General features: G+C 48.4%; 1 protein-coding gene and 1 long non-coding RNA gene across 8 annotated transcripts; one reads left to right on the top strand and one right to left on the bottom strand.

Annotated features, from left to right (window-relative positions):
* The first annotated feature begins 598 nt into the window (after positions 1-598).
* On the top strand, positions 599-12,130 carry entpd6 (ectonucleoside triphosphate diphosphohydrolase 6). 7 transcript variants are annotated; one of them, XM_080287642.1, is made up of 14 exons: positions 599-755; positions 1,320-1,608; positions 2,911-2,987; positions 3,295-3,438; positions 4,020-4,095; positions 6,499-6,534; positions 7,087-7,199; positions 8,345-8,424; positions 8,720-8,784; positions 9,409-9,507; positions 9,601-9,741; positions 10,360-10,416; positions 10,610-10,722; positions 10,803-12,130. In XM_080287642.1, exons 2-14 carry the CDS (start codon positions 1,350-1,352, stop codon positions 10,884-10,886), a joined length of 1,344 nt encoding a protein of 447 aa, XP_080143768.1. In that variant the 5' UTR covers positions 599-755; positions 1,320-1,349; the 3' UTR covers positions 10,887-12,130. The 7 variants fall into 7 exon arrangements, with proteins under 7 accessions (XP_080143768.1, XP_026045546.1, XP_026045544.1 ...); XM_026189761.2 differs by having other exon boundaries at positions 7,087-7,175; positions 10,803-12,076; XM_026189759.2 differs by having other exon boundaries at positions 7,087-7,175; positions 9,406-9,507; positions 10,803-12,076.
* On the bottom strand, positions 3,814-7,153 carry LOC145419576 (uncharacterized). Its single transcript, XR_013900867.1, has 2 exons — positions 7,014-7,153; positions 3,814-6,923 (listed from the first exon to the last, which is right to left on the bottom strand). It is a non-coding gene; the product is annotated as an uncharacterized LOC145419576 (long non-coding RNA).
* Positions 12,131-12,759: the final 629 nt, after the last annotated feature.

The raw sequence follows: 12,759 nt of genomic DNA, 5'->3' as shown, positions 1-12,759 counted from the left end.
TCTGCAGTCAGTTCAACTTCTGACCCTGAATCTTTCACTTGAAGAACACGTGCGTCTCTTTGCATCTCTGCATGTTTGTGTCTCTTTCTTGTGTGTTGGCAGCTTTGGTGCATCTTAGATTTGTTATTTGTCTTTCTGCTCGTTTTCATCACTTCTGTCTCTGTTGAGCTGATCCTTTTGTGCCTTTGTTCTTTGTCTCTAAGCCAGTTCTGCTGCAGTATTTGTGAATCATGTCCAGGTCAATGTGAGCATCTTTCACATTTCTTCAACCTTACACACTCTTGTGGTTTTTCCTCTTCATCATACGTATTTTTTCATTTTTAAGGCTGTATGTTGTGTGAAGCAGGATTAGACACTAACGCACTGAAATGCTGCAGAGCACTGAATGGAAACTATGCTGTGGCCAATCAGAGCCTGAGCTCCTGTTTGTGATTCCAGTGATGCTGCAGTTCGCTAATTTTACAAAGTTAAAAACATTTTAACAACATTCACAAATTCAATGAATCGTTTTAATTTGATCTTTTTTATTATATATAACAATAACGTAATTATAATATATATATATAATAGAAAAGAATCATTAGCTTTTCTTTATTATTATTATTGTTGCCACGTCCACGCCGCACACTATGACGTCATCACACGGCGCCTTGTCGTTGACGGAAGTCCAGAATGAGAGAATGTGAAGTGACGAAGAGGAGGAAAGTGACCGGGTTGTTTGGTTAACGGGAGCCGCCGCTCACGGTTTCTGCTCGGTACGTCAACACTCGTTTGTCCGCTTGTCCCCGCGCCAGGACGCTGTTAGCCTGATGCTAGCCTGCAGCTAACCGGCTGATGCTAGCGGGCTCAGCTAGCTGTTAGTGTCTGAGAAACTGCTGCTACAAACACGGAAACGTTTATTTTCTGCCTTTTCTGTTTAAAGTGACTTATACAAAATGTGTTTCACCTAACAAAACAGCGAACGTGATTCTAAACCAAACTCCATTTAAAAAACTGCCAGCTTAACATTGTTTGCATGCCAGCTTAACATGCGTCCTGTTTTCCTGGCAGCTGTTCATTTCAGTAAGCTAACCTGAGATTCAAGTGTAAGCTGAATAACATGAACTGCTTAGAAATGACTTCACACTAGACTCCTTATTCCAGTAGAGTGTGTAGCTTTTAGCGATCTTGTTTGAAGTGGTAGATGTTGAACTTTATTCTATGTGTGTAGAGACGCTGTGAAAGGTCTGCTGTTAAATGTGATTGTTAAATAATTTCCCCTAGGGATCAATAAAGTATTCTGATAAATGTGGATATTTTGTGCTGTCTTTGGTCACCAGCTCTTGCATCTGCACACAGAATGAGAGGCGATGAAGAGACCAAAGCTGGCCGGAGCTTTCCTCTTCGTGTGCTGCCTGTTTGCCTACCTGATGTTCGTTAAGCATCACTACTCCACCTCCAAACCGGAGGCCTACAGACTACCTCCTCACCACCAGCCTGACTCAGACCTCAGCGCAGATGAAGGGCCCACCTCTGATGCTGGACGGCGCTTCCAGTACGGCATCATGTTTGATGCTGGGAGCACTGGGACCAGAATCCATGTCTTTAAGTTCCAGATAGAGGACAAAGGTACAGCCGAACAACCAGTGTAACTCACACCAGACCCCATTCATATATCTGATGATAGCACGATGTAGTTTGCCTGATGTATCTTCAGACTCTGTAAATGTCAGAGTGCAGCTGTGTAGTCACATATCTACACTCCCTACGCCACATAAACTGATTCCCAACCAAAGTCCATTCAAATATCAGTGAATTTAACAATCTGTCGATAAATACACGGACTCAGACAGACTCAGGGTGCTACTGTTTTTTAGATCTGTTTGGAAATTTAAAATACTGCAATCCTGCACCAAACTCCATTTAAAAACTGCAGTTTTTACTGTAACCACTGTGGATTTATTTCTTTACTATTTTGAATTTTTACACAATAAATGCATTTTAACCATTTTGTAGGTAGCTTACATGACTTTTAATTCAAATAGCTGTTAATCTGGAACTCCATCAGACTCTAACCCGATCAGAAAACTGAGAAATAGCGTGACTAATATGGTGGCTTTGAGAAACTCCTGACGTATCTGAATATTTGATGTTGGTATTTTCTACAGCAACCACTGTGTATGCAGCAATGAGACACGTTGATGTTGAAGCTTTGAATCTTCTTACATTTTCGTTTCAATTTAACGGAACTCGATGGCGTCCACTGTGACTCCAAACCAAACTCCATTTAAAAACCTTCAAGTTTAAGTTGAGTTTGTGTGTGTGTGTGTGTGAATTTGAATGATGAATATTTAATGAGAGTATGCGTGTGTTGTTGTTTTAGTAGCAGCTGATATTAATGTGTATCAGGGGATGTGTGGGTGTTAAACCTCTATGTATACATCCTCTCAGATCATATAGTGCTGCTTTTAGTGTATTTAAATCCACATGTTGGCTCCGAGCATTAATTACCAGACGTGAATCCGTGCAGACAAGAGGAGCTTTCAGCCTTTAAGTCCTGCTGCAGGGAGCTGCTGCCAGTTCAAATGGACACAAACTCATTAGTGTGTTTTAGAGCTTTCTGGTTTATTAGGCTTAGAGAAAGTTTCCTGCAGCGCTCGGCCAAATGCCTTCGTTATCGCATTTAAGCGCTAAGCTAAATCACACAGGCTGAGTGCTGTCTTGGCTCCTTTGTTAGCATCGCAGCTAACTGGACTAATGGCAGCACCTGTTAGTTATACATGCTGGGATTGTCATTAAGAGCTTAATGACAGCTCAAATGTAGGCACAGGTCCAGGGTCACTCAGTGAAATTCAATTAAATGCGCCGACGTATCGCCTCTTTTATCTGTTTAAAGCTCACAGTCACATAGTTTTATCTTTTTTCCCGCAGGAGCTCCAAAGCTGGCCCAAGAGACGTTCAGAGCCATCAAACCAGGACTGTCAGCGTACGCCGACGACCCGCAGCAGGTAGGGCGCACACGAGGGGCCACGGGAGGGCTGCACGGGTCCCACGCTCGAGTGGGCCGACTGACTGAACCTACAGCAAACAGCCCCAGAGTGACATTCAAATACTGTTTGCTTAGGAATTGTGCAGTTATCAGCGCTGATGTTCAGCATTGGTTTTCTCATCGTAACAAACAAGTTCCCCGACACGCTCACATTTGTGAGTGAATATTTCTAGAGTTGGTGCAGCGAGTGTAGTTTTGTTGCTCCGACTCGAACCTACAGTCCTACATAAAGACTGAGCATGCTCAGAGCCTCCCTCTGTGTCCAGTGCACTGCAGGGATCGTGGAGCTCTTGGAGGTCGCCAAGTCCAGCGTCCCCCCTTCGTACTGGACCTCCACCCCCGTGGTCCTGAAGGCGACGGCTGGGCTGCGTCTACTTCCTGGAGAGAAAGCCGACCAGCTGCTGGACAGAGTGAGACTCACACGTCACCTGATCTCATCTTTATTATTTCACGTTTCAGTTTTTCAATTCTTTTATTTATTTCGTATCGTTCAGACTTCGTATTTTATAAAAATCATTTAAATTTTTGAATTAATTTTTTCCCTCATTGCATTTTTTATTTTCCTGTATTTCTAAATGGAACAGCTACATTTAGGGTTTTTTCAAAATAAAACGATAACTCCAGCACAGATGTTTAAAATGTTGTGATCAGGTATCGATCAGGTCAGACTGATAACTCCTCTGGCTGCTGCTCCTCCTCCTCCTCCTCTTCATCGTCATGTTGGAGCCAGAACAGAGAAAGTCTATTAAATCTTTTAAGTAATCAGTAATAACAGGACTACAGCAGCGAGCCAGAATGTGGTTTAATCTGAGGCTTTGCTCTTATTATCAGACGAGCTCTGATGCTGCAGATTACGGGGGGGGGGGGGTCATTTTTACAAAAATGCATCATTAAATATTAGATTATATTTAAACAGATCACTGATTGATGGGAGGCAGAAATAAAACTGTTTCACTTTGTGAAGCTCAAAGATTGTTCGCTTCGTGTCCAGGTGAGGGCGCTGTTCCTGGAGTCTCCCTTCCTGTCCACAGATGACAGCGTGTCCATCATGGACGGCACCGATGAAGGTAAGATGTTCTGATTGATCAGCCCGCACACTCCTACTTTCTAAAGATGACCTTTGTTCTGAAAATATTTCACAACAGAAGCCTCATTTGCTGAGGGCTTTTAATGTGAAATGCATACAGGAACTGTTGAGTTCCTTATGCAGCATCTTAACGGTGTGGGATAGGCCCCGTGGGCCGGCTCTGGCTCCCGGGCTGAGATGAGGTCTTTTCTTTTGAAGTGGTGCAGGAACCATGCGCAGCTGAAGAGAACGCCGCAGAGCATGACGGCACAGAAACAGGAAATAGATCCACCTGGAGCGATCTGAGGGGAGTTTCTGGAGGGTCGTGACCCCTCGCGAGGTCTCGTCCTGAGCGGGATCTTCATCTCGTTATGACATTATTAGATCAGAGGGAATCTGCAAGTCTCTTCGGGTTTAATCTGTGACGGTGATGAACCGAGCTCCGGCTCTGATTTCCCCAACGGAAAGCGTCAATATGGAGGATTAAAGAGGAGACGACGGGGGAGGCGGAGCTCAGGGGTTTGATTTGTAGACACTTCCTCTCTACAGTTACAGGAAAACATGATCAGGCTACACAGCGAAGCAGCAAATATGTTTAATTACTGGGTGAAAATCATCCAGTACTATAAACTGGGAGGGGCGGGGATAAACCAGGTTTTAGTTCAGGGCGGCGTGGGTATCCAACTTTGAATGCGAGAACGAGGCGATGGCGTAGGTGCGTCGGTGACATCAGCCATGTGACACACACACAGAGGCGGCGAGGCTGGCCGTGAGGGTCAGACTCTCGCTCACCGCCCCATGGGCCTCGTTCACACGGGAAGCTTTTTTCTGTGTCGAAATTCGGCCTTCAGTATCGTGCAGGAGCTGAACCCCCGACCTCCTGATTGGCTGACGACCCCACTCTACCTGCTGAGCCACACCCACGGTCAGCGAGGAGAGAGGCGGTGATAATGTTTGGAAATGGAAGTCCTTTCAGAGGCCTCTGTTTTTAAGAGTGAGGCGGAGCGCACAGTGTAGTTCATGTTTCACATGTTTGATTCCTGTAAATCGTCCAATCAGGATGCAGAGTGAAGGTTAACCAGTGAAGTCATTCACTGATCAGAAGTAAAGTGCATCTGCTTATTCAGGTCAACTCAAAGATGACTTTAGTGTCCGCGGTGCAGTATTTGCACTCAGCTGCATCCATTAGTGCCTTTTAGCAGCGACCTCTGACCTTTGGGCATGCAGGAGTGGGTGATTACGGGGCTCGGTACAAACTGTATCATAGGGGCTTTACCATAAAACTCTTAGCCCGATACGCTAAGAAGCAATTTCCTAACAAAACAAACAAGAGGCGGAGAAAGTCGGCTAAACACTGGCACTTAGCACCCGGCCGCCTCCCAGGAACCACTCAGAGGTCCCATTAACAATAAGTCGCTTCACTCGGACGGGCCCAGGGTAATCTGAGCCGGGATAAGCATGCTGGCCAAGAACGGCACAACATCTGAGCCACAGTCAGGCTGCGGGAGTTCAGACAGACAGACTTCAGTTTAGTCGGGAACGCCGCACAGGACTCTGTCCATTAGAGGAAAAGCAGAGCGGGATAAACGGCAAATTCAGCGATCATTAAAAGACGAGCAAGGACGAGTAGTGATCCCGCTCAGGAGAAAGAGAAAAGATTTCAGCCTCAGAAATAAACGGGACACATAATCCCCCCGTTAGATTAAGTGGGACATTATCCCACACCAACATAATTGCTTGTATGAACTACTTTAAAAGGATTGGATTATGTGCAGGCGGGCCTGTTGCCCATACAGGACAAAACACTGAACTTACATTCCCATACATATCCACCAGCAGAGACATTACAGCTGGGCCAAACATCTGGAGCTCAGGGTCACAGCTGGATCCAGGAGAGACGCATACAATACGTCCAATCAGGATCCAGCGAGGTGTTCAGGACTTGTTGAGTTAGTCCTGAATACGACGCGTGTGTTGTGGTCACGTCTGGTTACTCTGGGGGGGGGACGGGCGCAGAGACATTACAAGGGGGGCGCAGTGTGAATTTCAAAAAAAGCACTTGGACACTGCGAGCGTAATGGAGGACAGGTATTTGACGGGGCTCCCACACAAACGCAAACGAAGCCAAACGTGTTTCCAAACCAACTTCCTTCTGAGCCAAAGACTAAAACTTGTGATGAGTCTTGGTGTCGCCTGCACAACAGCTGTTTCCAGAGTCGGGTCCACGTTGCTGCGTCTCGTCTCCCAGAGAAACGGTTCATATTGATGGTTACGTGTTAGCGTGCTCGCTGCTGCTGCAGCACAGAAACACGAGTTTGCAGTGAAGCGCGTGAGCAGCTGAGTGTCGTCTGCATAGAGGTGTTGAATCCAGCGATCCTGTAACCTTTTCGTTTTCTCCTTTCAGGTATTTCTGCTTGGATCACCGTCAACTTCCTCACAGGTGAGAGCGCTCACCATCGTTTTTATTTAGTGCAGCAGGGGCGTGTGATCCTGTGCTCCCAGCTGATGTTGAGTGCTTTCAGGTTTTGTATGAACCGTCCTGTCATTGGCGTGTTTGGGTTCTGAGTCTTCAGTGGACGATGGTGGTGTGGAGTTTGCACGTGCTGCGTCTTCATCGATCCTCTTCCTTGGTCATGTGATCATGCCGTCAGAAACTCCACCCTAACCATGAGGCTGGATGTCCACGCCCACGACTGAACTTCAGGGTGAAACCGCCACCTCGTGTTCCCAAACAGATGACCTCTGTCCTCTCAGAAAGCCCCGAACCTCATGTTGGTCCTCACAGAGGCGGGCCTCCACGTAGCACGCACACTGGCTCCATTTTTAACACTGCGGCAGGAAGTGGATGTGGATTGGTGTGATTTATGATGCGTGTGTGTGTTTCAAACCAGATTAATGTGCACAAGAAACGGTGATTACCTGTTATTGGATTAAACTGCAGCTCGCTCTTCCTCCTAATCTCCCCCTCCTCCCTCTCTCTCTCTCTTTTCAGGTGGTCTTCACAGTGCTCACTCGCCCACAGTGGGGATGCTGGATTTGGGAGGTGGGTCGACTCAGATCACCTTCAGCCCTCAGGACGAGGTGAGGACTCGCACAGGTGAACGGGTGAGGAAGACTGAGAGAGGAAGAGCTCTGTCCCCTCAGTCAAACTACCAGGATGGCTCCGTCTTAGGCTTTAATCTGGAAACGCCTCGCTAATCCCAAATAAACAGCCTCACATCAGGCAGGGGAGGAGAAAGGGAGTGAAGAGGGGTCTATTTAGGTCAGGCTTCGTACACGAGGGATTGGCCAGTTCTTCTTCAGCCTGTGAGAGGAGGAGGAGGAGGAGGGGGGGAGGGGGGGATGCAAACGAGGAACTGAGGCAGCAAAAGCTCCAGATGAAGCTTTCTTCTTACTGAGGTCTGACAGCATCAGCAGGAGGGTGGAGGACGGCCTCCCAAGAAAAAACCCACCCGGTGTTTGAGAGTACAACACAGAGAGCTGTGCAAAAGTCTTGAGCCACCCCTCAGGTCTGCTGAGCAGCTCTCGAGCTTCCTGAAGCTCCTTAAAGTTCTTCTGTGGACATTGGCTGCTTTTCCTCTCCTGTTCAGTCCTTGTACGGGAGCTTTCTCACAGGAATGACAGTGAATCCCGCACACCTGAGCAGAGGTGCAGTTAGTTAGCATCAGCCTGTCTCACAAACTCATCATCTGTTCCAGTTTCTTTACCAAATCTGTCAAAAATGCCAACGATATCACAGCTTCTCATGAAAACAGGATTTTGTCTCCAACACGGTGATTCCAAAGAGCTGTCAGCTGAAACTCTGCACATCTCAGCGTGGTGTCAGTGTGTCCTCAAAACCCTGAGGAAAGTGGACAGAAGAAGCTTCCTGTTCCAGCATGACAACGATGCAAACACACTGTCAGTGCAGTGAAAGCACACCTGGATCTGACACCACACAGCAGGACACCATCAGTCACGGACGGGCCTCCGCAGAGCCGCCCTCAGCTGAGGAGACGTCTTCCTGAGGATCCTCACAGAGCTGACAGCTGCTCACACCAAATACACACTCCGTGTTTCCATGTGTGTGTACTGTATTTACATGTGTGTTTGCACAGTACTGTCAGAAAACGCTCTCAGGAAAAATAAGCAGCAGATTGATTTTCTGTGGATTTGTTCCACCCAGCGTGGAAGCAACACTCGAAGGAATCGTCTGTTTTTAGAGCCGACCCAGCGTCGCAGAAGCCTGAAGATCTTTTCTTTCTGTGCAGAAAACCATCCAGACCTCACCTATCGACTACATCCGGACCTTCCAGATGTTCAACCACCCACATGTGGTCTACACTCACAGGTACACGCACTCACACTGTGCCTGTGCTGATTGGCTGATGTGAAGTCAGCTGGTGGGTCACACACAGCTGTCAGTCAGAGGCTCGCTGACGTGATTGAACTCGTCGAGTTTCCGGTTTAATCGTCGTGTTTGCTGTTCGAGTCTCAGTAGCGACGTAAACACGCAGGAACTGATTGTGAGCTTAAAAAGTTAAAAATCTAAAGAAGCAGGAAGAACCAAACGTGTCAGCGCAGACACATTCATTTTCTGATGATCAGCTGATCGATTATGGATTATTGATGTGCTCTCTCTGCAGCTATCTGGGTCTGGGCCTGATGTCGGCTCGCCTCGCCATCTTGGGAGGCGTCGGTGCCCCGCCCCGTACGTACCTGACCTGTTTTTCTTTTTCTTGTTTTTCAGTTTTCAGATTTTCATCTCAGCCTGTTGTGCCCCCACCCACCCCCGCCCGGCAGATAAATAAGCCATTATCTAATCTTTTAATAACACACTGCAAGATTAATTCCTTGCTGGCCAGCTGTTGCTGCGGTTTAACTGCTGCAAGAAGCTGCAGCTCAGATCCTCTCTGCTGTCGGGCTGTTTATGTGCACGCAGGCGTCGCCGTGTCCGTGGCGGTGTCGCGTTCAGGCGTCCTGCTGGGACCGTTTTAACCACACATCATATATTTGTGACTTTTTGGAAAACTGCTGTAGCAGACTGACAGCATTTGGCTAAAGCAGGAAGTGTGTGCAAGCAAACTGCTGCAAACATGAGCCATCGTCACTGCAATAACCTCACCGCTGCCTCTGCTGGGGGTCGGAGGAACTGCAGGGCCGTGTGTCGTTGTTTTACTGTTCGCGGGTTTGAGATGAGATAAACAGACAAACGTGTGTCTGTGTGTCTGTGTGTGTGTCTGTGTGTGTCTGTGTGTGTGTCTGTGTGTGTGTCTGTGTTTGTATGTCTGTGTGTGTCTGTGTTTGTGTGTCTGTGTGTGTCTGTGTGCAGTAGGGGGCAGCCCGGAGCTGGTCAGCCCCTGCCTTGCTCCAGAGTACTCGGGCAGCTGGGAGCACGCTGACGTGGTCTACACTGTGAAAGGCCAGAGCACAGGTGAGCAGATCATCTCTGATTGGTGGTGTGGTTGCCATGGTTACTCATGATGCAGCTGGGGTTAGGAACCTTTTGTGTGCACGTGTGTTTCAGGGGAGCCGTTTTACGAGGCGTGCCTGAACAGAGTGGAGAAGGTTTTGTACCAGAAGGTGGCGAAGGCGTCCGGCGTGACCGACATGGACTTCTACGCCTTCTCCTTCTACTATGACCGCGCCGTCGACATCGGCGCCATCGGTGAGGAAATACTGCCGCTCTGCTGCTCGCCTGCAGGGGGCAGCATGTCAGGCTGATCCATCATGGCGTAAACAGGAAGCCAAATAAACCTCGACGAGGGCGTGGCGTCCGTTGAAGCCGCAGAAACGCTCGGCGCTGCTGCGTTCGCGACTCAAACTTCTTTTTTGGCGGATTTTAGAAGACGAATCGTTTGTGAAGCCGCGCCGTTACAGGGGAAGTTACCCGGCACACCTGTTGTCCCCGGGGGGCGTCCCATTTATCAGAGCGTCCTGAATGTGGCCCGGCGTTACCTGCAGACCAGGTGTGAGGAAGGGTCAGAGTTGGAGCTTCACGTTCAGGCGGCGTTCGCTCACTGACTCGGGTTTAATCGCTCGTAGGCGCAACTTTCATCAGAGCCTCGTCCCAGACTTCCTGTTTTGTGTTTACCAGAGCCGATTGGCTCACAGCCGCCCCCGTCCCGCAAGCTGCCGTTTGTCACCTTTAACATGACGTTTGACTGTGGGAGCCCACAGTTCCTGAACACAGCTGATCCCAGAAAAGCTGGAAAACCGGGAACGTTCGTGTTAAGGAGCTGCTGCAGGTTTCTGTTTAACCCTCCTCTCTGTGCTCTGTGTCCAGACGAGAAGAAGGGAGGAAGCATCAGAGTGTCCGACTACACCGACGCAGCGAAGAAAGGTGAGACGGCGCCCTCTGCTGGACGTCACTCAGAGCTGCCGTCATCATCAATGAAGCCAGAACGTGTTTCTGACCCGACTCTAGTCCACATGATTGATTAGTTTATGCTAACCCCACAGAGGTCCAATTAAATGTTGATATCAGCAGATTTTTTTTTAATCGGTGACCGCTGTGGGTGTTTTTCTCCCTGCAGGGTGCAGCGACGTGTCCGTCGGTCCTCAGCGGAGCCCCTTCCTCTGTCTGGACCTGGTCTACATCTCAGCCCTGCTGCAGGAGCTCGGCTTCCCTCCACACAAGCAGTTCAGGGTGAGCTTCCTGTCTCGCTTCTATCGATTCCTTTAAAACCATCGATCCGTCTCACCTCTCTGACATTGTCTGTGTCCCAGCTTGCGAGGACCATCAACCAGGTGGAGACCAGCTGGGCTCTGGGCGCCACTTTCCACTACATCGAGTCCCTGAAGGCACACTGAAGCTCTGAGCTTTTATTTTGAAAAGCTCGGGGTCCTGCTTACTCTGAACACAGCTGACTGATGATGTTTGTGCCAAAGCAGAAATCTGAGCGGTGGGATAAAAACGTGACGTGTGTGAAAGCGGCTCATTCAGACCGGCGGTCAGGAGGCCGGGGCTGAACTCGCTACGGTCCCAGCGTGGTTCATTAATCGAATATTTCACATTTTTAAGACCAAAAGGATGCGGTGGAGCCAAGGGTTTGTGAGCCAGTGACGGGAAAAAATAAAACCCTGTTTATGTGTTTGTTTGTTCTGTGGCTCTTTTCCATTAGATAAACCTTTGTTAGTCCCACACGTGGGAAACTTGTTTGGTCACGGCACAAAGTTAACCATTTAACACGTTAGTGCTCTTCTCTTTTAGGTTTCTGGGATGTTGTTGGTAGTGTTGTGGGTTTTTCCGTAGATGTGTCGGTTTCTTGCGAGTTCTGCGTCGGTGTTTTGGGAATTTGGGTCGTTGTTTCTGAGCGTCGCCTGAATGACCGTCAGCGTGTCTTCTCACCTGATCAAACTAAGCCGGGCTCAGTGTGAGCAGCTCGTTGGCGACTGATTGTTTTTATTCTGAAGGACTTCCTGTTTGTATCCCTGTAGTTTCATGATGAGCAGATGTTTAAACGGTTCCTGTAGAAACCCGTCTGTTTGGCTCTCAGGTGCTGAGACCGTAAGAGTCTGAGTCACGTGACTTTGGCGTCGCCTCCTCTGATGTCAGCTGTTCCTGAGTGGAAGCTTCAGCGTGTGAAACTTTCACATAAGATCAGGATGAGACAAAGAAGGGTTATTATGAACTGTGAATCATGGCGAGCTGCTCTGTGAGAGCCTCAAATAGACCTGAGTGTCCTTCTGTTACGTGGAGAAGCTCCTCCTCTCTGTAACGTTCGTCTCAGTGATGATCATCTTCAAACCACCGAAGCAGCAGCTGGGCTCTCAGCAGGCCAGAGCTACACCGGCTTATTTCACACAGAGCGGCTCTGCATCAGTCCCAATATTAAATTGAAGAATGTGAAATGTTTTCCTTCAGCTGATCCTGTGCTTCATATGAACGATGATGTTTGCAGGTTTTTAAGGATGTATTTTTATATTCTGAATCATAAACTCTGTATTGTGATCAATAATTCATTGGAATAAAAACTGGAAACAGCTTTAATTCATAAAAACCTGAAGGTTTCACTTAAACACATTCAGGAAAAATAAAGTTTAACAGAAGATGATGGAGGTGTGAAGGTGTTTGTCCTCAGCGTCCTGCAGCAGGAAGCCCACAAACACAGGTGTGCTTCAGGTGAGTGCGTGCAGGTCTGCTCTTCTCTTTTTGTAGGATGTGGCGGGCGGCTTTAACGCTTTCAGTGTGAATGAAAGCACCCGATTGGTTCCTTACCTTTGAAAACAGGAAGCTGCATCAGCGTGGAGCGGCCCTGAAGTTTGCTCGTCACAGAGAAACCAGCGAGTCTGCACCAGCTGACGTTTCACCGTCATCCTGAAGCTCCAGGTGTTTCAGGAGAAAGCACGCCTCGCACGCCGAACACCACCTGCTCTCACTCACACCTTGACCCATGTGACCTTAATGACTGGTGTGATGATGGTGGCTCTCCACCAGCTGTTAGAGCCTCCTGGATGAAGGGGAAAGAATCAAGTGACCGATAAGACAAGGAACACAAGACCACACGGCTGAGTTTGACCTGAAAACTGTCGGCGTGATGACGAGGATGCAGCGTTGAACAGCGAAGCAGGAAATGATAGAATGACGGCAACAACAGAACTTTAAATCAAATCTTTGAATGATGGAACCAGCGGCCAGCTCTCAGCTGTGAGGTCTGACCCTCCACCTTCACTCAGACCTCCT

Source organism: Astatotilapia calliptera, chromosome 13 (assembly GCF_964374335.1).
Source record: "Astatotilapia calliptera chromosome 13, fAstCal68.1, whole genome shotgun sequence".
In the NCBI taxonomy this organism is placed as follows: Eukaryota; Metazoa; Chordata; class Actinopteri; order Cichliformes; family Cichlidae; genus Astatotilapia; species Astatotilapia calliptera.
This window is presented reverse-complemented; position numbering and strand designations above follow the sequence as displayed.